The sequence below is a fragment of the Tinamus guttatus genome, unplaced genomic scaffold, assembly GCF_059628265.1.
Source record: "Tinamus guttatus ecotype Peru unplaced genomic scaffold, ASM5962826v1 Tinamus_guttatus_pri_ptg000785l, whole genome shotgun sequence".
Classification (NCBI taxonomy): domain Eukaryota; kingdom Metazoa; phylum Chordata; class Aves; order Tinamiformes; family Tinamidae; genus Tinamus; species Tinamus guttatus.
In genome coordinates, this window is record NW_028289319.1 from 64681 (window position 1) to 90677 (window position 25997).

Sequence of the window (25997 nt, forward strand, 5' to 3'; positions counted from 1 at the left end):
TGGGGGCTCCATGGGGCAGAGCCCCCCCCATGACATGTGGGGCTCTATGGGGCAGAGCCCCCCCCCAGGCCACGGGGGGGCCAGGACGGTGCCGCACGCCCCCCCCTTGCCCCATTTCAACCCCCCTGCCCCATTGCAGCCCCTCTGCCCCATTGAATCCTGCCCTATTGCATCCCGCCCCACTGCAGCCCCCCCTGCCCCATTGAATCCCGCCCCATTGCAGCCCCCCCTGCCCCATTGCAGCCCCCCCTGCCCCATTGCAGCCCCCCCTGCCCCACTGCAGCCCCCCCTGCCCCATTGCATCCCGCCCCATTGCAGCCCCCCTGCCCCATTGCAGCCCCCATTGCAGCCCCTCGGCTCATGCAGGTTTTTATTGGCCGTGCGCAGGGTCCAGGGGGGGCGGGGGGGGGGGACAGGGACACGCAGGGAACCCCCCCCTGGATCCCTCCGGATCCCCCCGGGAACAGGGAAAAGCCGAGACCCCCCCTGACCCCCCCCCGGGTTCCCCAGGGATCCCAATTCCCACCCGGAGCAGCAGGAATGGGGGGGGGGGGGGGGGGCAATTCCCAGGGATGAGGGGGGCAATTCCCCAGGATGAACGGGGCGATTCCCTGGGATGAACAGGGCAAATCCTGGGAACCAGTAGGGGCAACTTCCAGCCATGAGGAGGGCAATTCCCAGGGACAAGGAGGGTAATTCCCAAGAACGAACGGGGCGATTCCCCGGGATGAGGAGGGCAATTCCTAGGGATGAACAGGGCAACTTCCAGCCATGAGGAGGGCAATTCCCAGGGACGAACAGCGCAATTCCCAGGGATGGAGAGAGGGAATTCCCGGGAGGAACGGGGCCGTTTCCCGGGAGCAGCAGGGCCGGGGGCTCCTGCCGCCCTCCGGCGCGGTGGGAATACGGAGCGGGCTGGGAATTCCCGCTCAGCGCAGATCCTCCTCCTCTCCCTGGATGCTCCTCTTGATGCGGAGCAGCATCGTCGTGAGCCACTGATCCAGGCGGGAAATGGAGTCGAATTCCTTGACCTGCGGGAAAGCCGCGGATGGGGCATCCCCGTGCTGGAATCCCGGCGGGAATTCCGTCGGGAATCCGGAGCGGCGCCGGGAATCCGGCATCTCCGGCTTACGGCATCCGTGTAGGCGTCCACGTTCTGCTCCTCGTGGGCGTCCAGCAGTTTCTAGGAAAGGGGAGCGCCGGGAATGAGGACATCCCGGAGCCCATCCCGGCGCTGGGAATGCCGCCCGGCGCTCACCTTGACCAGCTTGCATTCCCGGGAATCGCTGAAGGCCGGGAACATCTCCTCGTACTTCTGCACGGCGAGCTGTGGGGCGGGCAATGAGGGCCGGAGCAATCCCGGGCATTCCCAACGCTCCCGGTGCGATCCCCTGCATTCCCAACGCTCCCGGGGCGATCCCCGTGCTCCTGGCGCAATCCTGTGCGTTCCCAATGCTCCTGGCGCATTCCCAACGCTCCCGGTGCGATCCCCTGCATTCCCAACGCTCCCCACGCGATCCCCGTGCTCCCGGCGCATTCCCAACGCTCCCAGCGCGATCCCGTCCGTTCCCAACGCTTCCCGCGTGGTCCCCACGCTCCCTGGGTGTTCCTGGGCTTCCCATGCATTCCCTGCGTTCCTGGCACGTTCCCATGCATTCCCAACATGCTCCCTGGGTGTTCCCGTACATTCCCTATGTGTTCCCGTGCATTCCCAGCGCTCCTCATGCGCTTCCCATGCTCCTCCTGTGCTTCCATGCGCTTCCCATGTGCTCCATGTGTGCTCCCGGTGCTCCTCATACACTTTCCATGTGCTCCCTATGCTCCGTGTGCTCCCCATGCCCTTTCCATGCCCTATCCATGTGCTCCGTGTGCTCCCCATGCCCTTTCCATACCCTATCCATGTGCTCCGTGTGCTCCCCATGCCCTTTCCATGCCCATTCCACATGCTCCCGGTGCTCCCCATGCCCTTTCCATGCGCTCCTCGTGCTCCCTGTGCCCTTTCCCTGTGCTCCGTGTGCTCCCCGTGTCCTTTCCATGCCCATTCCACGTGCTCCCGGTGCTCCCCATGCCCTTTCCCTGTGCTCCATGTGCTCTCCGCGCTCCTCGTGCCTTTTCCATGTGCTCCCGGTGCCCTTCCCATTCCCTTTCCACGCGCTCCATGCGCTCCACGCGCTCCCGGTGCCCTTCCCATCCTCTTCCCGCGCTCCGTGTGCTCCGCGTGCTCCCCGTGCCCTTCCCATTCCCTTTCTGCGCGCTCCCGGTGCCCTTCCTATCCCGTTCCCATCCCCTTCCCGTGCTCCTGTTCCCGCTCCCATCCCGTTCCTGCTCCCGCTCCCGTCCCGTTCCCGTCCCTGTTCCCGCTCCCGTCCCGCTCCCGTTCCCGCGCTCCATGCGCTCCCGTCCCGTTCCCGTTCCCGTTCCCATCCCCTTCCCGTGCTCCCGTTCCCGCTCCCATCCTGTCCCCGCTCCCGCTCCCGTCCCGCTCCCGTCCCGCTCCCGTCCCCTCCCCGTGCTCCACGCGCTCCCATTCCCGTTCCCGTCCCGTTCCCGTCCCATCCCCGCTCCCGTCCCCGCGCTCCATGCGCTCCCGTTCCCGCTCCCGTTCCCATCCCTTTCCCGTGCTCCCGTCCCGTTCCCGCTCCCGTCCCGCTCCCGTCCCCTCCCTGTGCTCCACGTGCTCCCATTCCCGTTCCCGTCCCGTCCCTGCTCCCATCCCGTCCCCGCTCCCATCCCATTCCCGTTCCCGCTCCCGTTCCCACCTTGGCGTTGAGCATGTCCACGCAGAAGTGGCACAGCGCCGCCCTGAAGAAGTGCTCCTTGGCGCTGTACTTGAGCAGGGGGCTGTCCATGGCGCTGGTCCCCACCTGAGGGGACACGGGGGTGACACGGGGGACACCGGGGACACCCGGGACACCCGTGACGACGGGGACAACGGGGACACCCGTGACCCATCCCCACCTGAGGGGACATGGGGGGTGACACGGGGGACACCGGGGACACCCCCGGAGGGGCCGGGGACACCCGTGATGACGGGGACAACGGGGACACTGGGGCCACCGGGGCCACCAGTGACGATGGGGCCACCAGGGACACGCGTGACGACGGGGACACCCGTGACGACGGGGACACCCCCGGGGACACCGGGGACACCCGTGACGACGGGGACACCAGTGACACTGAGGACACCAGTGACACCCATGACGACAGTGACACCCATGACGACAGTGACACTGGGGACACCCGGGACGACGGTGACACCAGGGACACCCATGACACCAGGGACACCCATGACACCAGGGCCACCGGGGCCACCCGTGACGACGGTGACACCCGTGACAACGGTGAAACCCGTGACACCAAGGACAGCCATGACGACAGTGACACCGGGGGACACCGGGGGACACCCGTGACGACGGTGACACCGGGGGACACCAGGGACACCGGGGGACACCAGGGACACCCGTGACACCAGGGGACACCCATGACGACAGTGACACCGGGACCGGGAACACCCATGACACCCGGGACACCCATGACACCCGGGACACCGGGGACACCCGTGACGATGGTGACGACAGGGACACCAGGGACACCCGTGACACCCGTGGTGACGGTGACACCAGTGACACCCCCTGGGGCCACCCGTGACGACGGGGACACCGGGGACACCGGGGACACCCGTGACGACGGGGTCACCCGTGACGACAGTGACACCGCGGACACCAGTGAGACCAGTGACGACAGGGACACCAGGGACACCCATGACACCCGTGGTGATGGTGACACCAGTGACACCGGGGACACCCGTGACACCGGGGACACTGGGGACACCCATGACGACGAGGACGACGGTGACACCAGGGACGACGGGGACACCAGGGACACCCGTGACACCCGTGATGACAGTGACACCAGGGACACCCGTGACGATGGGGACACCGGGGGGACACCGGTGACGACGGTGACAACGGGGACCTGCTCGTAGATCTCCAGCGCCTTCTGATACTGCTCCAGCTGCGCCGCGTACGTGGCCACCTTCAACAGGCACTTGTTGGCCGAGCTGCGGGAAAAAAACGGGAATTGCATCCCGGGAATGGCATCCCGGGAATGCCACGGATCCCGGGAATGCCGCGGATCCCGGCGCCGCTTCCCACCTGTTGGACTCCTCGCCCCGGTAGTAGTCGGCCGCCTGCTCGTAGTGCGCGATGGCCTGCGGATAACGGGGATCCGGGCAGGAAAACCGCCGGAAAAGCGGAGCCGGGGGGGAAGGGAGCGCCGCTCCGGCCGCCCACGCGGATCCGGCCATCTGCGGCATCCGGGAACGGATCCGAGATGCCAAGTGTTCCCGCGGGAGGAGGCCGGGCCCGGGCCAAGGGAGCGTTTCCAATGGAACGGGAGCGGTTTTCCCTGTTTCCAAGCCAGTTTCCAAGCCATTTTGCAAGGGGGGGGATCGCGACGGATCCCATGGAAGGGGGCTGATCCGCCGGGATCATCCCGGAGACGACTCAGCGCTTCCTAGGGTTATCCCGGAGCACGGAGGTGCCAATGGATGCACCTGGATGCACTGGATACCCTGGAGATGCGGGAGAGGCCCGGGAAGCCGGAGCCGCGCTTGGGAAGTTGCCATGGGAACGGGCTATTCCCGGGAAGCCGGAGCCGCGCTTGGGAAGTTGCCATGGGAACGGGCTATTCCCGGGAGCTGCCAGGTGGGAAGCGGAGACGTCAAGAACAGCCCCGAATTAACTCGGCAACGGAGCGGGAGCCGGAATTAGATCCGTGCGCGGAAACTTGGGAAAGAAACCCGGCTCCGGCTGGCAGCACGGAGCGCATCCAAACCGGGAGGGATAAACCCCCCCTGCTCCCAAAATCCCCCGGGATTTGGCACCGGGAGGACGGTATCCCGGCACTCCAGCGGGAATCCCGGCGTTCCCGGTGTTCCCGGTACCTTCTCGATGTCCACGAGCTCCGTCTCGTAGATCTCCGCGATGGAAACGTGGTGCTTGGCGGCGATGGTGAAGCGGCCCTGGAAGCGGAGCAGAGCTCGGGAAGCGGCCGGCGATCCCGGCGGCATTCCCGGGAAGCCGCGCTCACCATGTCCGTGTAGATCTCGATGGCCCTCACAAGGCAGTTAATGGCCTCTGCAAGGGAAAAAAAGCGGGATGTGAGCGGGAAGCAGGCCCGGATCCGAGGAGCGTGGGAGGAATCGGGACGCAGGGAAGTGCCAAATTCCCGGGATGCGCCGGCTGCCGGAAGGCGCGGAGCCAGGACGGGAGGAGCCTCGGGAATGCGGCCCGAGCATCCGGGTAATCCCGGCCTCCATCCGCAGGGATTAAGCAAATCCCCCGGGAGATTAAGCGTGTTTCCAGGTTATCTTCCCGCAAAAAGCGCCCCGGGAGCAGGGATAACCAGCCGGGAAGCTGGAAAAGCCTCCGGAGTGGCAGGGAAGAGGCTGCGGGGAGCTCCGCTATCCCAGGGATTTTCCGGAGCACTCCTCAACATTCCCAATCCTGCAGCTCCAGCTGGCAACAGGAGCCCGAGCGGCTCCCAAAGCCGGGAATTCCAGCCCGGGAGCAGGGAAAAGCCTGGAGCAGCGCCTGGATGAGCATCCCGGAGCCGGGATCAGGGCTTTTCCCATGGGAAAGGCCGGCCTCACCTTGCGGATCCGCTTTTTTGAAGGCATTCCCGGCATCCACGAAGTTGGTGGCCGCGTCGTGCTTGCTCTGCAGCTGCAGGTGCAGCTGGGCGGCCTGGCAAAAGGCATTCCCGGCGGCTGGAAAAGCGGGAAGCGTTATCCCGGGAGCGTTATCCCGCCCGGAGCGTTATCCCGGAGCGTTATCCCGGTATCCGCACTCACCGCTCCAGTTCTTGGCCATCTTGAACATGTTGGCGGCCCGCGCGTACATATCGCACGCTTCCTCCATCCGCGAGGAGCCCCTGGAAGCGGAGAAAGACCGGGAATTATTCCCGGGAATCCCGGGAATTATTCCCAAATCCCGGGAATTATTCCAGCCGCTTTTCCCCCTTTTTTTAAGGGGGAAACCGCAGCTTTCCTCGTGTTTCCCCCCCTCTTGCTGGACCCTCTGGGTCGCTCCTGCTTCTCCCTCTTCCCCCCCGTATTCCCAAAACAGGGAATGCGGCTCAACAACAGCCCTTCCCGTTTAAGCGCCCCGGTTTTCCAGCATCCCGAATCCCGGGATTTGGGATAACAAAAGTGGCAGGATCGCAGAGAAGCAGTGACAACGGGAGGAGAGGATTCCCGGGAATAGCAAGGCCGGGACACCGGCCCCTTATCCGGCCCCAGCTCCCTCCGGGATTCGGGATTTGCCTGGCTGGAACCCAAGAGCCCCCCTTCCTCTCACCCCATAGGACCCCCCTTTGCCCCATAGACCCCCCCAATTGCCCCATATCCCCTTCCCCACCCCCTATAGCCCCCATAGGGACCCCCACTCTCGCCCCATAGACCCCCCAATTGCCCCATATCCCCTTCCCCACCCCCTAGAGCCCCCATAGGGACCCCCACTCTCACCCCATAGACCCCCCAATTGCCCCATACCCCCTTCCCCACCCCCTATAGCCCCCATAGGGACCCCCACTCTCACCCCATAGACCCCCCAATTGCCCCATACCCCCTTCCCCACCCCCTATAGCCCCCATAGGGACCCCCACTCTCACCCCATAGACCCCCCAATTGCCCCATACCCCCTTCCCCACCCCCTATAGCCCCCATAGGGACCCCCACTCTCACCCCATAGACCCCCCAATTGCCCCATACCCCCTTCCCCACCCCCTATAGCCCCCATAGGGACCCCCACTCTCGCCCCATAGATCCCCCAATTGCCCCATAGCCCCTTCCCCACCCCCTATAGCCCCCATAGGAACCCCCACCCTCACCCCACAGACCCCCCTATTGCCCTATACTCCCTTCCCCACCCCCTATAGCCCCCATAGGGACTCCCACCCTCACCCCACAGACCCCCCTATTGCCCTATACTCCCTTCCCCACCCCCTATAGCCCCCATAGGGACCCCCACTCTCACCCCATAGACCCCCCAATTGCCCCATACCCCCTTCCCCACCCCCTATAGCCCCCATAGGGACCCCCACCCTCACCCCACAGACCCCCCTATTGCCCCATACTCCCTTCCCCAACCTGTAAAGGCCCCATGGGGACCTTCACCCCATAGAAACCCCCGAAGTCCCCTCTATTCCCGCCCCATGGGGACCCCCACAGGGACTCCCCAAAACCCCCTATTCCCGCCCCATAGGGATCCCCACAGGGACCCCTGAAGGCCCCGTCCCTGCCCCATAGGGACCCCCACAGGCCCCATAGGGACTCCCCAAAACCCCCTATTCTCGCCCCATAGGGACCCCCACAGAGACCCCCGAAGGCCCCGTCCCTGCCCCATAGGGATCCCCACAGGCCCCATAGAAACCCCCAAGGCCCCGTCCTCACCCCATAGGGATCCCCACAGGGACCCCCCAAGGCCCCGTCCTCACCCCATAGGGATCCCCACAGGCCCCACAGGGACTCCCCGAAGGCCGCCCCTATTCCCGCCCCATAGGGACCCCCGAAGGCCCCGTCCCTGCCCCATAGGGACCCCCACAGGCCCCATAGGATCCCCCAAGACCCCATCCCTGCCCCATGGGGCCCCCCCGGGCCCGGCGCTCACCCGAACAGGCCGGCCAGGAAGGACTGGGAGCCGCGGACCTTCCTGCCGGCCTCGGCCAGCAGCGCCTGCGCCTCCTGCTCCTTCGCGGCCTGGTCCATGGCGGCCACCGTAGAGCGCCCCCGGCCGCCGCCGTACAGCGCCCCCCGCCGCCGCCGCCGCGTCACGTGACGCCGCCGCCCGCGTCACGTGACGCGCGCCCGCCCCGCCGGGGCCGCCATTGGGCGCGCGGCGCCCACGTGAGGAGGCGGCCGCGGCCCCGCCCCCCCTGCGCGGACGCGGCGCTTCCGCGGGGAGGCCCCGCCCCCTGGCGGGCGGGGGCGGGGCCAAGAGCCGGGGGGCGGGGCCAAGAGCCGGGGGCGGAGCCGGGGGGACCCCGGGGTCCCCTTGGGGTCCCCTAGGAGCAGGGGGGGGGTCACCAAAATGTCCGTTTTTAACCACAAAACGCCCTTTACCAAAGCTGCGTTATTTACGCAAAGAAAAGGGCAAATTTGGGCAATAACGCACGGATCCGCCGCCCCGCGCGGGGCCTTTCCAGCCTCTGGCCCATGAGCACACGTGAACGAGCTTCGTTTTAATTAATTAGAGGAAAGGCAGCAAAAGCAGCCCAAGAACTCGGATGTACCCGATTTCCCAGGAAAACACGCAGGAAAAAACCCACGTGGATGGGCAAAGAGCCAAAAGTGGGAAATGCAGGACACTAAAGTGACAATTTCCCATTGATTTCCCCATTTTCTCTCTTCCAAAGCCTAAACGGAGGGAGGCCAAGCACATCCAACCGTCTGTTTTAATGGAGACAATTAATTAATTAAATTTAATTAAACAAACGAGCTGCTGGTGTTGGTACAACGGCTGTTTCCCCCTCGTTAACGAGCGGGGAATTTTGAACCTTGCATAATTGTGATTTAACACGGACGGAATTCCACACGCGTGTCGATCCAAGCGGGAAGGCCGGCCTCGGCGCTCCTTTTTGCCAAACCGGGCACGGAGAAAATCCAAAGAAGCCTTGGAATAATTCTGCGTGCAAAAAAAAGGGAAAAATTCCAGGAATCCTTCAACATTCTCAGCAGGAATTTGCTATTCACAAAGGGCTTCTCCGTGCTGGGAAAAGCTGCGATTTTCCCCTTTTTCCCCCCGATCCAACCGTCTTTGGAGCCCGAGGGATGCGGGTTCCGAGCGGGAGCACCGACCTCGCGGTTATTCCGGGAACGTTTGGGCCCCGTCCGGGTCGTTCCGCAGGGATTTCGGGGGCCACCGGAGCTCCTGCAGGCGATGCCGCTTCATGTGGGCGTTCCGGCTCTTGATCTTGGCGAACACCCTGGGAACGGGAAAGGGAACGGGCTGGGATGGTTCCCAACGGGATGAACACGGGCGAGCCAAGCTCTGCTTGGTGCGTGTTCACGTCCAGGTTTCATTCCCGTTTTGCTCCCGTTCCGTGTCTGGGGAGGGAACACGTTCCGGCTGGAGTTTGGCTGTACCGCAACAACAGTCCTGGCAGCTACAACCCCCCAGAAAACAACCCCAGGAGTTTCCTGCTCTCCTTCCCTCCCCGTTTCCCGCTCTCCTTTCCTCCCCGTTTCCCGCTCCCCTTCCCTCCCCGTTTCCCGCTCCCCTTCCCTCCCCGTTTCCCGCTCTCTCCTTCCCTCCCCGTTTCCCGCTCTCCTTTCCTCCCCGTTTCCCGCTCTCTCCTTCCCTCCCCGTTTCCCGCTCTCCTTTCCTCCCCGTTTCCCGCTCCCCTTCCCTCCCCGTTTCCCGCTCCCCTTCCCTCCCCGTTTCCCGCTCTCCTTTCCTCCCCGTTTCCCGCTCTCTCCTTCCCTCCCCGTTTCCCGCTCTCCTTTCTTCCCCGTTTCCCGCTCTCTCCTTCCCTCCCCGTTTCCCGCTCTCCTTTCCTCCCCGTTTCCCGCTCTCTCCTTCCCTCCCCGTTTCCCGCTCTCCTTTCCTCCCCGTTTCCTGCTCCCCTTTCCTCCCCGTTTCCCGCTCTCTCCTTTCCTACCCGTTTCCCGCTCTCCTTTCCTCCCCGTTTCCCGCTCTCCTTTCCTCCCCGTTTCCCGCTCTCTCCTTCCCTCCCCGTTTCCCGCTCCCCTTTCCTCCCCGTTTCCCGCTCTCTCCTTCCCTACCCGTTTCCTGCTCTCCTTCCCCACGTGTGTCCTGCTCTCCTTTCCTACCCATTTCCTCCTTTCCCACGTGTCCTTCTCTCCTTTCCTGTTTCCTGCTCTCCTTTCCCATGTGTGCCCTGCTCTTTCCTATGTGTTTCCTGCTCTCCTTTCCTACCCATGTCCTGCTCTCCTTCCCCACGTGTGTCCTACTCTCCTTTCCCGTTTCCTGCTCTCCTTTCCCATGTGTGTCCTGCTCTTTCCTACGTGTTTCCTGCTCTCCTTTCCCATGTGTTTCCTTCTCTCCTTTCCCACGTTTCCTGCTCTCCTTTCCCACGTTTCCTGCTCTCCTTTGTCACGTGTCCCCCACTCTCCCACGCGTGTCCCCCACTCTCCCCCGTGTCCCCTGCTCTCCTCCCTGTGTCCCCCACTCTCCCCCGTGTCCCCCGCTCTCCCCCGTGTCCCCTGCTCTCCCACGCGTGTCCTACTCTCCTCTCCCACACATGTCCCCCGCTCTCCCCTGCGTGCCCTGCTGTCCTCTCCCATGTGTCCCCTGCTCTCCTCCCCGTGTCTCCCACACGTGTCCCCTCCTCTCCCACCCATGTCCCCCACTCTCCCACGTGTCCCCTCCTCTCCCACGCGTCCCCCGCTCTCCCCCGTGTCGACTCTCCCACGCGTGTCCCCCGCTCCCCGTGTCCCCCGCTCTCCGTGTCCCCTCCTCTCCCACCCATGTCCCCTGCTCTCCGTGTCCCCCGTTCCCCCACACGTGTCCCCCACTCTCCCCCGTGTCCCCTCCTCTCCCACACGTGTCCCCCGCTCTCCGTGTCCCCCGCTCCCCCACACGTGTCCCCCCCCTCCCACACATGTCCCCCGCTCTCCCACGTGTGTCCCCCCCTCTCCCACACGTGTCCCCCGCTCCCCCACGCGTGTCCCCTCCTCTCCCACGCGTGTCCCCCGCTCTCCCCCGTGTCCCCTGCTCTCCTCCCTGTGTCCCCTGCTCTCCCACACGTGTCCCCCGCTCTCCCCCGTGTCCCCTGCTCTCCTCCCTGTGTCCCCTGCTCTCCCACACGTGTCCCCCGCTCCCCGTGTCCCCTCCTCTCCCACCCATGTCCCCCGCTCTCCCCCGTGTCCCCCGCTCCCCCACGCGTGTCCCCTGCTCTCCTCCCCGTGTCCCCTCCTCTCCCACGCGTGTCCCCTGCTCCCCCACGCGTGTCCCCCGCTCTCCTCCCCGTGTCCCCTCCTCTCCCACGCGTGTCCCCCGCTCCCCCACGTGTCCCCCCCTCTCCCCCGCGTCCCCTCCTCTTCCCCCACGTGTCCTGCTCTCCTTTCCCCCGTGTCCCCCCTCTCCTCTCCCCCGTGTCCCCTCTCCTCTCCGCTCACCGCTCGCATTCCCTGCACGGAAAGGCGCCCGCGGGGCCGCACGGATCGGCGCGCAGGCGGCAGGACGGGCTCCACGCGCGCGGCGTCCCCGTCCCGCAGCCCCTCTGCTTCGTCCCGGGCTCGTCCCCGGCCTGCAAAGGGACAACGTTCCGTCACATCCCCCTTCCCGGCCCCCCGGCATTCCCAGGAACGCTTTAGCAGCCGGCGGCTCCCTCCGGAATGGGAATATCCCAACAGCAGCGCGCTTGGCGCTGGCACATTTAGCGTCGCTAATTCCCAGCTTCTAATTAGCAAAGATCAGCGCATGGATGGAGATGCCATGGAGATGGACTCATGGCACAATGTGGGAATTAACGGGATGACATTCCGGCTAGGAAACACCGCTCCGCAGGCCGGAATGATCCTGCACGAGTTTATCGGAGCTCTCACAAAACGCACATTTTTATAAAACACCAAAACATCCTCATTACGGAATCCACCTCACGCAAATCCCCAGTTTTTCTACCTTTTCTTCAGTCTTTTCTACCTTTTCTTCAGTCTTTTCTACCTTTTCTTCAGTCTTTTCTAACTCATTCTTGTCTTTCTTGACCTTTCTCTCTACAACTTGAACTCGGCCGCAGTCAAATTTTATTATTTTTTTCCAGATATAGTAATATTCAACACACTGGGCCACATTCTTAGTCTGAATCTAGTAGGAGAGAAACAGAAGCAATCTATGAGGAACACATGGTACCTTCATTAGGTGAATGTATATACGTTGGAGTCATTAATGCTCATTAATCCCTAATTAACATAGAATAGAGCATCGAGCGGAGCAAAAACGAGGCAGAAAACGGGCCCAAAAGGCTTTCCATAGTGCTGGGAAGGCTGCTGATTAACACTGCTTAATTATTTTAGCAGTCTGCTGTTGTAATTACACGTTAGGGCGAGCGGCGTCTCGCACGGGTGTCTTTTAAGCATTAAGAAGCAAAAAAAAAGGCTGCTCAAAATATTACTTTTTGTGTTAAGGCTGTCAACACGAACAGCCCCTGACCGGGAATAATCGCGGAATGAGAAAACACAAATAAAGAGAAAAATACACGTTAAATTATGGGCTTTTAACAGCAAAAAGAGATTGCAAATTCACTCTTGCTGTTACTGCTTGGAATCCGTCACCTAAACAAACTGCACTTGTGGGCTCCTATAGCTTTGAGATTCTGGGGAAAAAAAACGTGCAAAAAAGGGATTATCTTGTATTGCAGGTGTGAAAAAGAAGGTAAAAGAGGGTTTTATGCCCAAAGTGGGTTTTAGTGATGCCTGGAATAAAACCCCTCATCCAGGTTACACCTCCATGGGGCTGGGGTATAAAGTGCCAGGACGAGGAGCCCAGCGGCCAGCACGGGCTCTTCCTCATCCTCTTCCTCATCCTCATCCTCATCCTCATCCTCATCCCGAGGCCCTACCTTCTTCTGGATGAGGAAGAAGTCCTTCTTGTGCACACAAAACGCCTTCTGGAACAGCTGCCTCTCCAAGGGCGTCCAGATATCCGAGCCTGGCAACGAGGAGCAGCTCACCGGATCCGCTCGGGAATCCCGGATCCGCTCGGGAATCCCGCATCCACCGGGCATCCCTCCGGGATATAACCCCGGGATGCAGCTGGGAGCAAAGGCCTTGGCAGCCCAGCACACACAAAACACTATTTCCACGCAAAAAAACGCTGTAAATGGGTAAAGCATCGAGCTTTCCTGCTCTCCCAGTGCCAGAGGGCCAGGATTCCACTTAAATGAAGGCTTTTTTAAAGCAAATGGCTTAAATGGGGATACGGAGGGACAGGAGGCACCCAAGTCCAAGGAAAGCGGCTGCCGCTGGCCCCAATTACCTGCGTAACGGTAATTAGCAAGGGGATGAGATTCCGACTTCCGGGGCCCTCCGAAGAGCAGCATTTCCAGGGCCTCCTGCAGCAATTTAACACAAAAAAAAGGGATTTTAGTTCCCTCATTCCTAACGGCCAGGGTAGCGCTGCATGAATTCACCGAACGGGCGAGTTTTATGGAGAAAACAAGCCCTTTTTCCGGGTTCTGCAATTCCAAGAAACGTTAATTCCCGGATTAGCAGTTAAGGAGCCAAAAGCTCCGTTTTTAAGCCCTTAAGGCAGCAAAGGCTCCGTTTTGAAGCCCTTAAGGCAGCAAAGGCTCCGTTTTGAAGCCCTTAACGTAGCAAAGGCTCCGTTTTTAAGCCCTTAAGGCAGCAAAGGCTCCGTTTTTAAGCCCTTAAGGCAACAAAGGCTCCGTTTTGAAGCCCTTAAGGCAGCAAAGGCTCCGTTTTTAAGCCCTTAAGGCAGCAAAGGCTCCGTTTTTAAGCCCTTAAGGCAACAAAGGCTCCGTTTTGAAGCCCTTAAGGCAGCAAAGGCTCCGTTTTGAAGCCCTTAAGGCAGCAAAGGCTCCGTTTTTAAGCCCTTAAGGCAACAAAGGCTCCATTTTTAAGCCCTTAACGTAGCAAAGGCTCCGTTTTTAAGCCCTTAAGGTACCAAAGGCTCCGTTTTTAAGCCCTTAAGGTAACAAAGGCTCCGTTTTTAAGCCCTTAAGGCAGTAAAGGCTCCGTTTTTAAGCCCTTAAGGCAGCAAAGGCTCCATTTTTAAGCCCTTAAGGCAGCAAAGGCTCCGTTTTTAAGCCCTTAACGTAGCAAAGGCTCCGTTTTGAAGCCCTTAAGGCAGCAAAGGCTCCGTTTTGAAGCCCTTAAGGCAGCAAAGGCTCCGTTTTTAAGCCCTTAAGGCAGCAAAGGCTCCGTTTTTAAGCCCTTAACGTAGCAAAGGCTCCGTTTTGAAGCCCTTAAGGTAACAAAGGCTCCGTTTTTAAGCCCTTAAGGCAGCAAAGGCTCCGTTTTTAAGCCCTTAACGTAGCAAAGGCTCCGTTTTGAAGCCCTTAACGTAGCAAAGGCTCCGTTTTTAAGCCCTTAAGGCAGCAAAGGCTCCGTTTTTAAGCCCTTAAGGTAACAAAGGCTCCGTTTTTAAGCCCTTAAGGCAGCAAAGGCTCCGTTTTTAAGCCCTTAAGGCAGCAAAGGCTCCGTTTTTAAGCCCTTAACGTAGCAAAGGCTCCGTTTTTAAGCCCTTAAGGTAACAAAGGCTCCGTTTTTAAGCCCTTAAGGTAGCAAAGAGGCCGAATCCCAGGCTGGGGCCACGGGGGGCAGTTGCCAAAGCCCGACGCCCCCCTCAGGACGCCCCAAAAGCTGCTGCTCACCAGGACGTTGCCCTGGGCTTCGTGCAGGCAGTGCAGGGCGAGCTCCAGGTTCGTCCCCCCGCCGGGCATGACGCTGGAGCAGGCCATGTTCAGCAGCTCCGTCACTAAAAAAGCAGCAAAAAAGCAAAATTAAGGGCAATTTCTGCCAATAAAACGGCACCAAGGAGGAGAAGGGAACAAGTGCAGCGTCAACGTGGCTGCAGACGATCCATAAGAAGGGAATTTGGGAAGCAGGGGTGGAAAGGCACCTCTGTCCTGGGTTTCCTGGTTCGTGGCGATGTCTCCCCAGGGTTTCCACACTAACGAGGCCGCCTGCTCGGCGCTTTCCAGGTTGGATCTATCCTGGAGCGTCGGGATCTCTGCCTGGAAGCGGCTTCCGATGTTAATGTGCCTGGGAGGAGAAAAGGGGAATGAATCCAAGAACTCGGATCAACAGAGCAGCACATTCCCCAAAGTGCAGCTCCCTCGCTGCTCGCTTCCCAATTATCCCATGTCCTTCTAATTAGGACGCTGCAACTTACGGCTCGACGCTGATTTTGGTGTTATCCTTCACCAGGCAAAACCCAAAGTCTCTGTCCATCCTGTCTAAAAAAATATATAAAAATGCTCAAGAGAAAAATCCCTCCGAGACCCTTATTTCCCATTCCCGTCCGAGCCGACGACTTTGCAGCTATTCTTTGGGAATTCCCTTGGATCCAGCGAAACCACTCGGCTTCTGGCAAGCAAAAACACCTCCAACACGGCTCCCCTATGGGTTAATTGTCTACTTTATTCTTAGATTTGGGTTTTTTTAAGCACAAACTGGTGAAAGAAAAGCAGGTCAGCGGTTATTCTTAATTTAAAGGACTGAATGTAAATATGGGCAGAGCGTTATGTAATGGTTGAGCTTGGAGGATGCTACTTGTATTTATAACCTTTTTCCTTGGAATAAGTGACTGTAGGAAGGATTGGGCATCAATTTGCTGTTCCCAGCTGGCTCCCTTTGTGGCTCTATGTTATTTAAGGGCAGATATTAGGATGTTGTTACCTAACACGGTGCTGAACAGCTGGTTGGGGTCTCCGCTAGCAGAGCAGAGGGTGCTGAAATAAAGGCCGGATCCTTCCCGGATGGGGCTGAGCATGGGGGGCGGCGTGTACGGAGAGCTCTGGAACAAATCCCGCAGGAGATGATCCACCAGGAACACCGGGGAGCGCAGGTTGCTTTGGAAGCAGCCCCCCGCGGCCTCGCAGGAGGGCGGCGGGGGGATAAACAGGGATTTGGGGCGCGTTTGCCTCTTCCTCTTCTTCTGCCGCGCGTTTTCCCGGAGCTCGTCCGCATCCCGGCTTTCCCGCTCGCCCGCCTGCGGAAATAATTCCCGATCCGCGGGAATACGCCGGGAAAAGGCGTTTGGGATGTTCAAAACACACCGACAAGAGGGGATGTTGCTGGTACCTTCGGGAGGCAGCCGGGAGGCTCCTTGCTGCTTCCCGGCGGGCTCGGCGCCGGCACAGGGACGGAGACGGGAATGACGAGCGGAGCCGCCGCTTCCGAACGCGCCTCCGTTCCGCAGGGATTGCTCCCGGCGTCCAGCTTCTGGGCATTCCCGTTTTCCTTGCGGACATGAGGATATTAGGTAAAGCTCCTGGCATCTGAGGACATCCCAGTCCTTCGATTCGCTTAATAATGCCCCAAAACCCACCCTAGTAACGCTTTAAAACCCACTACATGGAATAAATTTCCCTAAAAACATCGTAATTTAGTTAGAGCCTGGAACACAACGCTCACTCCAATTCCTTATCCTAATTCCTCATCCTTCCCAGTTTGTACCATTTACTGTAACAGTCAGGCTTAATTTTTTCTCTCATACTTCACAGCCATAGAGCAAGAAATAATATTGGAAATGGCAAAAGGTGCCAAAAATAGTCAAATTGCTCAAGAATTCTGTTGGCAATAACCACCAGAAGAGCTTTCAGTAGCACCATGAGGCTGGATCCTGATTTTTATCCGTGGGAATTTTTAGGAAAAAGGTCAAGTTACTTCAGAGCTTTTACCCCCAGTCGCTACAGGCGGGTTTTAAAGAAGCCTTATGACTTTAATTGAATTCTTATTAAATAATAAGCGCTTGGAGGGTCCAATTTACCTGCTGCTCCTCCTTCCTCTCTGGTGAACACCACTGCTCGCCCTGGAAACACATGTGGCTCTCCAGGCCTTTCTCGGTATAAAACAGCTGACTGCAGCTCTTGCAAAGAAAACCACTTTCAAATCTGCCTCCATCTGTAGGAACACCACTGGTCTTAGTACTAAGAGCGAAAAATCAAGGTAAAGGGATGGAAAATTAACATTACACTCCGACACCTTTTTTTAGGCATTTAGTCACTAATAATATTTAACATGTTTGGGTTTTTTAAGGTGGTTTTGCTGGGTTGGAAAAAAAAGAATGATCTGCACCCAAAAGTCACGGGGTGTTCTCTTTGGAGAGCAATATGGAATTGAGGGTGGATAGTGCAGGATCTGCTTTCCTTAATGGAATATCTGGGGTTACTCCTCCTTGGGAACTGAGTATTTAGGGACCAGAAGCCCTGAGCATTTGTTTCCCCAAGGAAAAGGGGTCACGGCTGCCCCATACCAGCAAATCCTTGTGTTCCCTTGGGGGAAATGGGGTGTTTATCACCTACATCCCCCTTCTGACACCGAATCAGGACAAATCCAGAAAAAAAGAAGCCCTCGAGCTGCTTACCATGCTGCTGCCGAGCTCTCCTCCCTCGCTGCGCTCGTAAAGCTGTAGATATTTCCACCCTGCATTAAGGAACAAGCAAAGCAACATTACCCCATCCACAAGCATGACAAAGTCCCCCCACGTTTGAAGCAGAAATGGAAAAATCGGCGTTTTCGCCACGAAAATAACGATTCCGCCCGCAGAGCAGCACTCATCAACCCATCTTGTAAAGCGTTAATGAAGCCTCGTTGTTAATTGAGATTTCTTAAATTTGGATGTGCACACATGGGCTGCTAATAGGCGTGAACCCCCGTTTTCCCGGATAAACACAAAGTGCAACCCATATACGTATATATATATAAAAAAGGGACAGGAAGGGTGAAGCCACGAGGAGAACCTGGATCCTGTTGAAGATGGTGAGCCGGGGCCGGTCCCGGCGCGACGGGAAGGAGGCCATGGCCACCTGGCTCGGGGACACCGTGGCCAATTCCAGGCGCTCCTTGCGGATGCCGGGCGGGCGCCGGGATCGAGCCGCGGGCGCCGGCGCTCTCCCGCCCTTCTCCTTCCTGCTGGATGCGGGAGGCTGGTTTTCCAGAGGGTTCGGCTTCCCGTAGGAATGGCAGCCCACGGCGGGGACGGAGGCGTCTTTGGCTGCCCCGCATTCCTGCAAGGGGCCCGGCTGGAGGCTCGGGAATGCCGCTGGCTGCCTCCCGTTATCCCACAAAACGTCCTCCTGGTTCCCGGGCAGGAATAGGGCCGCGCCGTCGTATCCCGGCGGCTCCGGGTGCGCCAGGAACGCGGGCGCCAGGAGGAGCTGGGAGGCGGCGAAGGGAAGCGCGTCCGAGCGCTCCGGTGGCGCAGCGGGAGCCGTGCCGAAGGCTCCGGACGCATCCCGGGACGCCGCGTGGGAGCCGGGAGCCGTGCCGAAGGCTCCGGACGCATCCCGGGATGCCACAAGGGCGCCAGGAGCCGTGCCGAAGGCTCCGGACGCATCCCGGGACGCCGCGTGGGCGCCGGGAGCCGTGCCGAAGGCTCCGGATGCATCCCGGGATGCCACAAGGGCGCCGGGAGCCGTGCCGAAGGCTCCGGACGCATCCCGGGACGCCGCGTGGACGCCGGGAGCCGTGCCGAAGGCTCCGGATGCATCCCGGGATGCCACAAGGGCGCCGGGAGCCGTGCCGAAGGCTCCGGACGCATCCCGGGATGCCGCAAGGGCGCCAGGAGCCGTGCCGAAGGCTCCGGACGCATCCCGGGACGCCGTGTGGACGTCGGGAGCCGTGCCGAAGGCTCCGGATGCATCCCGGGACGCCGTGTGGGCGCCGGGAGCCGTGCCGAAGGCTCCGGACGCATCCCGGGACGCCGCGTGGACGCCGCTCCGCTTGCCCTTGGCGCCCGCATTCCGGGCCCACTGCAGGGAGCCCGCGGAGCCGTCCATCCCGCAGAACAGCGGGAAGCACGGCAGCCCCGCGGAGCCGTCGGGAGCCACCACGGCCAACACGCCGGGACAAGGACGGGCGTCCCCGGAGGCTCCCGGAGAGCTCCCGGAGGGATCCGGCGGTGCCGGCGCGGCGCCGTCCCCCTTGGGGACGCACAGGCCGTGCTGCAGCTCGCCGTGGCGCCGCAGCGAGCGCTGGTCGCAGTAGCTCTTGCCGCAGCCCTGCTCCGGGCACGCGAAGGGCTTCGTCTTCTGGTGCGTCAGCATGTGCCCGCTCCTGCCGCAAGACACCGGGAGCGTTACCGGCGGGAACGGCGGAATTCCGAACCCCGCGGCGGTTCCGGCGCCCATCTATATGTTTTTAAGCGCCTACGTACAGGTGGTCCTGGCGCTTGAAGGCCTTGCTGCAGACGCCGCAGACGTGCTTGCGCTCCTGGCTGTGGCTCAGGTAGTGCTTGCTCAGGGAGCTGGCGCTTCCGAATGCCTTCCCGCAGAGGCTGCAGTCCAGGAAGGAGCCGTGCGGGGAGCCGGGAGGCTGCTTCCCTCTGCGGGCAGCTCCGGAGCCGCATCCGCCCCCGGCATTGGCCTCCTTGGAGTCCACGATGGGGGGAAACCCCAGCTCTAAACACAGGGAGAAACAACAGCCTTAGGATATACACCAAGGGAGAAACAGCATCCTTAGGATATGCCCCAGAGAGGAACAACATCCTTAGGATATGCCCCAGGGAGGAACAACATCCTTAGGATATGCCCCAGGGAGGAACAACCTCCTTAGGATATGCCCCAAGGAGGAACAACCTCCTTAGGATATGCCCAAGGGAGGAACAACCTCCTTAGGATATGCCCCAGAGAGGAACAACATCCTTAGGATATGCCCCAAGGGAGGAACAACCTCCTTAGGATATGCCCCAGGGAGGAACAACCTCCTTAGGATATGCCCCAAGGGAGGAACAACCTCCTTAGGATATGCCCCAAGGGAGGAACAACCTCCTTAGGATATGCCCCAGGGAGGAACAACCTCCTTAGGATATGCCCCAGGGAGGAACAACCTCCTTAGGATATGCCCCAGGGAGGAACAACCTCCTTAGGATATGCCCAAGGGAGGAACAACCTCCTTAGGATATGCCCCAGGGAGGAACAACCTCCTTAGGATATGCCCCAGGGAGGAACAACCTCCTTAGGATATGCCCCAGGGAGGAACAACCTCCTTAGGATATGCCCCAAGGGAGGAACAACCTCCTTAGGATATGCCCAAGGGAGGAACAACATCCTTAGGATATGCCCCAGGGAGGAACAACCTCCTTAGGATATGCCCCAGGGAGGAACAACATCCTTAGGATATGCCCCAGGGAGGAACAACCTCCTTAGGATATGCCCCAGGGAGGAACAACAGCCTTAGGATATGATCCAGGGAGGAACAACCTCCTTAGGATATGCCCCAAGGGAGGAACAACCTCCTTAGGATATGCCCCAGGGAGGAACAACCTCCTTAGGATATGATCCACACCGTGCCTGGTTACTCCCAGAACGCCAAGCTTTTCCCTTTATTCCTTATTCCCTTTATATCCTGCACAAAAATGAGGTGAAAATAAAAAACCTGCTCCAAATCTCGCAAATCTCCCTGCGAGTACTTTATTTCCAAGGTTTCCCTAAACTGACATTCCACCTTCCCACGAGCTTTGGTGCAACACCCCCTGCTATTCCAAACCACTGAATGGGACCAGTGATTGCAAGGAATTTTACCATTTTTTTCGCCTTTTCCTGGAAAAAAAGCGGGAGAACAGAATTATGTCTCGTTTTCCTACCTGAGTGCTGATAGTCCTGGGCTTTAAACACGCTGTTTTCAACTCATCAAAATTGTATATGCTCCTATATACGTTAGCAATTAGCTTACCTGCTCCCTCAAGAAGAGTGTTTTACTAAAAGCTCTCTCCTTTAAACTTTTAATGCTAGACCCAGAAAAAGCCCATTTTCCTTAATCCATTTCACAGGGAATTTGAAACGCAGGAAGACTGAAGCAGAACGTGTCTTCTCTGCTTCGGGGAAAGCTACTAATATAGATGTTAGCAACATATTTCGCCAATCTGTCATTTTAATGCCTGCAAATCTTCCCATTTCCAGCTGGAGAGCAGGGTGCGAGGACTTCCGAAGAAAACATATCCCTATTCAGGATATTATTGTAAGAAAACGGGACAGAAGTGAAATTCCCGCAGAAGAGAAATATTATAATTATTATCTTCCACGGCGTTATCAACTGGGACTGCATTTTGCAGGTAAAATGCAACAAAAGCACAATTTTTGAAGCGCTTACATAACAGCAACGGGAGATTGGTTGAAGAAAAGAAGAAGCACTGCTTTTAGGCTATGGAAAGGCCCGTATATGAGGGTTTTGCTGGTATATAATGGCCGGTTTTTGCAAGGCCGGGGTGCTCACCGCATAGGGCCGGCTGCGAGCCGGCCTCGCCGGGCAGCTCCAGGGCATCGCAATCCCTCATGGAATACAGGGAAAGGCCGTTTAAATCAGCCTCCAAGGCGTCGCTGCCGAGATCCAGGACCGCATAGGGCGCCACGTCCTTGGTGCCCAGGGATAAGGTGTCACTCAGGGCCGGCGCCTCCGGGAAGCCGGGCAGCTCCGTTGGGAACGCGTAGGGATCCATGGGCTCCTAAAACACAGGCAAAAAGGGCCGTTAGGGCACGGAAAAGGGCCGCGGTCGCCCCCAAACCCGGGCCTTACGGAGACGGTCGCGGAGGCACTGGAATCTCCAGCCAAGATGCGGGGGAAAGGGGGATAAACACCCTCCGGGGCTGCTAAGGGGGGGGTAGGCGTCGAAAGGCCCTTCCTGGAGGGAAATACGAGGGAAAAAGGGCCGGGATTCGGGAACGGCCGCGGGGTTGTCCGGAGGTCCCCTCAGCGTCGCCCGCGCGCGCGCTCCACCCGCCGCCGCGCGCGCCCCTGCGCATGCGCGCGCGCCTCCCCCGCCCCCCGCGGCGGCGCAGGGCGCCTGCGCGCGCGGTCACGTGACGGCGGGCGGGCGGGAAAAGGCGGGCGGGAAGCAAGGGGCGAAGGCGGCGCCATTTTGAGGGAGGGAGAAGGGCGAGGGGGGTAACGGGGAGGAAGGGGGCGGGAAAGGCGGGGTGTGAAGGGGAAGGCCCAAGGAGGGAGCCCGGGAACGGAGATACCGGGAATGAACGGAGATACCGGGAACAAGCGGCTGTGAGAGAGCAGTGAGGGGCTGCGGGGAAGGTGAGCGCGAAGGGGGCAAGGCAGAAGCATGAGGAGAGCAGGAGGCGGCTGGCGGGGGAAGCGGTTTGTGGTGAGCGCGAAGGACGGTGTGATGGGGAGAAATGCAGGGGGAAGAGGCCTGGGAATGTTGAGGATATGGCCTGGTCTGCAGGGAAGAGGAAGGGGGAAGCCCTTGGGAAAGGAATATGCAGGGATAAGGGGGGAAATGGAACAACGGTGGAAATGGGGCTAGTAAATGCACCCGTGAGAATGGGCTTGTGAGCATTAAACTAAACCTCCTCGTGGCTTAAGCGCTTTCCTAAGCCAACGCTTCATGAAGCAGACCCAAAAATGCAGCAAAACGTGTGAGTCAGGGGTAAAACGTCATGCAATGGTTGTTATCCGCAGATGGCTGGGAAATCCGGAGTGCAAAATAAGAAAATCCGGGTGCTTGCAGCTCATCGGGACCTTTCCAAGCTGTTTTCTGCCCCGTTGCAGGTTTTTCCCCACTCAAGTAAAAGTAATTAGGAAGAAGCAAGAGGAAAATCAGCTGCAGGTAATTAGAGCAAATTAGGTAGAGGGCAAATGATGCAGCATTAGGGACTGGTGCTGCAGTCTAGTGGCTGCAGCAGGAAGGAGCTGCAGGGACATTGAGCAGCCTCGAAGTACCTTTATAAAAGCAGTATATGGTTGTGTTAGTCATCAGCAGGCGTTTTAAGTAAGCCTAAATAGCCGTTTTTTGTTGTTACTGCCCTGTTTTGGTTTGACACGCGTCTCTCGAGTGAACTTTGGTGTCCACGGAGATATAGAAGAGCAGCTTATTACTACACCATGGGAGATAACCGACATTTTAATCTCTTTCTTACAACAGGCGGGGTTTTAACTTGGAAAAAAGTGATATATTGGTGGCTCTGCTGCATTTCCCCCTGCTGAAGAACCGGATTCCATGATACAGAAGCTCCAAGAGATCCTCATCCTGGGAAAGCTGAGGTGAGCGGTGATTCCGCCTGGGATTTGTGAATTCTATGGATATTAAAGGCTTTATCCAACTTGCCCCGTGTTCCCTGCTTTAGAAGAGGGAGTTTTCCAGGATTTCCATGCTACACACGAGGCGTGCCGAAGGGAGCTCAATATTACTAACACTTCCCGCTTGGAAGGAATCTGTTCCCGCTTTTAAGGGATCTGTTGTGCTTCCTTCTTCCAGCATTCCCAGGAATCCTGCTAATTGCCACTTACTGGGCCTTTTTGCCTTGTTTTTGGCCACGGCAGCCTCCGCCGGCGCCCGGTTTCCCAGGCCTGTTTTCCCAGCGCTCTGGAATGCCGCGGCAGAGCCGAAAGGAAGGAAATATCCACGCGGGAAGCGCGCCGGCGTTCCCGCAAGCCGTCCTCTCCGCCAAGCCCGGAACGCGGGCGCAAACGGAGCGGCTTCCCGGTGATTCCGAGCGGGAAGCAGCCGCCGCCTCCTTCCCGTGCCGAAATATCCCGCTCGGAGCGGATCCGAACGCAGCCAATGGCGGGGTGTAAACAAAGCGGCGGGCCCGGCCCCCGGTTATTAATTACCCCGGCTAATTAGCGCCCGGCTAATCAGGGCGCGGGGCGGCCCATCCGTGCCCGCTCCGGGCCAATCCGCGGCGGCTCCGGGGCCCCGGCAGAACCAGTTTGGCTCCGGAACGCCGAGGACCCGGCGCGGAGCGGGCCTGGCGCTGCCTGCGCAACGCGCTCCGATACGCGCCCTATACGTCCCCTATACGTTGCGTCGCCCGTAGGATGCCGTATTCTGTCTGTACGTCCCCTATACATTGTGCCTATACGGTGCCGTATGCTCTCTGTACGTAACCTATGCATTGTGTTGCCTATACAGTGCCGTACGCGCTCTATACGTCGCCTATACGATGCCATACACTCTCTATACGTCACCTATACAATGCTGTATGCTCTCTATGTGTTACCTATACATTATATCGCTTATATGATGCCATATTCTCTCTATGCATCCCCTATACATTGCGTCGCCTATACAATGCCGTACACTCTCTAACCTATACATTGTCACCCGTATGATGCCATATGTTCTCTATACACAGCCTATACATTGCGTTGCCTATACGATGCCGTACACTCTCTATACGTCACCTATACAATGCTGTATGCTCTGTTACCTATACATGGTGCCGCCTATACGATGCCATATTCTCTCTATACGCCCCTTTACATTGCATCACCTATACAATGCCGTACGCTCTGTAACCTATACATTGTCACCCATACGATGCCATATGCTCTCTATATATAGCCTATACATTGCATTGCCTATACGATGCCGTACGCTCTCTATATGTTGCCTATACATTGTCACTCATGCAATGCCATATGCTCCCTATACGTCACCTATACATTGCATCGCCTATATGATGCCGTATGCGCTCTCTGTATGTTCCCTATGTGTTACCCATACGTTACTGTGTGACCTATATGTTGCCATGCGCTGTTACTACACGTTCTATACCTTTCGCTCTCTGTATGATACCATATGCTCCCTATATGTGACTACACACTGTTTATACATTATCATCCATCCTCTGTATGTTTCCACGTGCCCTCCATATGTCCCTGCCCACTCTCTATACGTTAGTGCTCGCTCTCTATATGTTGCCACCCACTATACATGAGCAGTCACTCCCTATATGTTCCTACCTGCTCTCTATACGTTAATGCTCACTATCTATATCTTACTGCCCACCCTCTATACATTAATGCTCTCTATATGTTAATGCTTGCTTGCTATATGTTGCCATTCCTCCCTGTGCGTTCTGACCCACTCTCTTTACGTTCCCACCCCTCTCTATACGTTGATGGCTGCTCCCTATACGTTTCCACCCATTCTCTCTGCGTTCCCACCCACTCTCTATACGTTAATGCTCGCTCTCTGTATGTTAATGCTCCCTATACGTCCCTGCCTGCTCTCCATACATTACTGCCTGCTCCTATACATTAATGCTTGCTCTCCATACGTTACTGCTCGCTCCCTATACGTCCCCACCTGCTCTCCATATGTTACTGCCCTCTCCCTATACATCCTCCCCACTCCCTATACATTAATGCCTGCTCTCCATATGTTACTGCCTGCTCCCTATACATTAATCCCCGCTCCCTATATGTCCCTGCCCGCTCTCTATACGTTAATGCCCCCTCTCCATACGTTACTGCCCTCTCCCTATAAGTTACTGCCAGCTCTCCATACATCCTCACCTGCTCCCTATACGTTACTGCCCTCTCCCTATAAGTTAATGCTCGCTCCCTACACGTTAATGCCCGCTCTCCATACATTACTGCCTGCTCCCTATACGTTACTGCCCGATCTCCATACGTCCCCACCCGCTCCCTATAGGTTAATGCCCGCTCCCTATACGTCCTCCCTGCTCCCTATACGTTAATGCCCTCTCCCTATACATCCCCACCCGCTCTCCATACATTACTGCCCGCTCCTTATACGTTAATGCCCTCTCCCTATACGTTAATGCCCGCTCCCTATACATCCCCACTCGCTCTCCATACGTTACTGCCCTCTCCCTATACGTTAATGCCCGCTCCCTATAGGTTACTGCCCTCTCCCTATACGTTAATGCCCCCTCTCCATACGTCCCCGCCCGCTCCCTATACGTTACTGCCCGATCTCCATACCTCCCCGTCCACTCCCCATACGTTAATGCCCTCTCCCTATAAGTTAATGCCCTCTCCCTATACATCCCCGCCCGCTCTCCATACATTACTGCCCGCTCCCTATAGGTTACTGCCCTCTCCCTACACGTTACTGCCCTCTCCCTATAGGTTACTGCCCTCTCCCTATACGTTAATGCCCTCTCCCTATACATCCCCGCCCGCTCTCCATACATTACTGCCCGCTCTCTATACGTTACTGCCCTCTCCCTATACGTTACTGCTCTCTCCCTATACGTTACTGCCCTCTCCCTATAGGTTACTGCCCGCTCCCTATAGGTTACTGCCCCCTCCCTATACGTTACTGCCCCCTCCCTATATGTTACTGTCCGCTCTCCATACGTTACTGCCCGCTCCCTATACGTTACTGCCCGCTCCCTATACGTTAATGCCCTCTCCCTATACGTTACTGCCCTCTCCCTATACGTTACTGCCCGCTCCCTATACGTTAACGCCGTCTCTCCACACGTCCCCGCCCGCTCTCCGTAGCTCCCCGCCCGTGGCGGGGCGTGGCCAGGGGGGCGTGGCCTATGCAAATACCGCCGGGGGGCGGGCGCGGCGCGGCGCGCGG

The 25997-nt window shown here is 58.6% G+C and overlaps 2 protein-coding genes across 2 annotated transcripts; both read right to left on the reverse strand.

Moving 5' to 3' along the window:
• Nucleotides 1-929: 929 nt before the first annotated feature.
• On the reverse strand, nt 930-7771 carry NAPA (NSF attachment protein alpha). The gene is made up of 11 exons (XM_088537491.1): nt 7671-7771; nt 5855-5934; nt 5654-5770; nt 5092-5138; nt 4946-5023; nt 4155-4210; nt 3976-4060; nt 2760-2864; nt 1259-1327; nt 1133-1183; nt 930-1031 (listed from the first exon to the last, which is right to left on the reverse strand). Exons 1-11 carry the CDS (start codon nt 7766-7768, stop codon nt 930-932), a joined length of 888 nt encoding a protein of 295 aa, XP_088393617.1. The 5' UTR covers nt 7769-7771.
• A 1093-nt stretch (nt 7772-8864) lies between these two features.
• Nucleotides 8865-23876, reverse strand: ZNF541 (zinc finger protein 541). The gene is made up of 18 exons (XM_088537482.1): nt 23869-23876; nt 21221-21326; nt 20921-21149; nt 18864-19107; nt 17449-18763; nt 17073-17131; nt 16476-16635; nt 15845-15946; nt 15767-15787; nt 15383-15695; nt 14877-14940; nt 14604-14746; nt 14356-14459; nt 12999-13074; nt 12583-12671; nt 11688-11828; nt 11141-11271; nt 8865-8985 (listed from the first exon to the last, which is right to left on the reverse strand). Exons 1-18 carry the CDS (start codon nt 23874-23876, stop codon nt 8865-8867), a joined length of 3426 nt encoding a protein of 1141 aa, XP_088393608.1.
• Between the last annotated feature and the right edge of the window lie 2121 nt (nt 23877-25997).

Bases quoted from the DNA above. Each gene is read 5' to 3' on its own strand.
- NAPA (XM_088537491.1), bottom strand. From the start codon at position 7,768: ATGGACCAGGCCGCGAAGGAGCAGGAGGCGCAGGCGCTGCTGGCCGAG. The intron at 5,024-5,091 runs GTGAGCGCGGCT...CTCCGCTTCCAG, and splicing joins TCGAGATCTACACGGACATG to GGCCGCTTCACCATCGCCGC. The intron at 1,328-2,759 runs GTGGGAACGGGA...CCCGCCCCACAG, and splicing joins TGGACATGCTCAACGCCAAG to CTCGCCGTGCAGAAGTACGA.
- ZNF541 (XM_088537482.1), bottom strand. The intron at 19,108-20,920 runs GTGAGCACCCCG...CCCTGTGTTTAG, and splicing joins CTCGCAGCCGGCCCTATGCG to AGCTGGGGTTTCCCCCCATC. The intron at 11,829-12,582 runs GTAGGGCCTCGG...CTCTCCTACTAG, and splicing joins TCTTCCTCATCCAGAAGAAG to ATTCAGACTAAGAATGTGGC.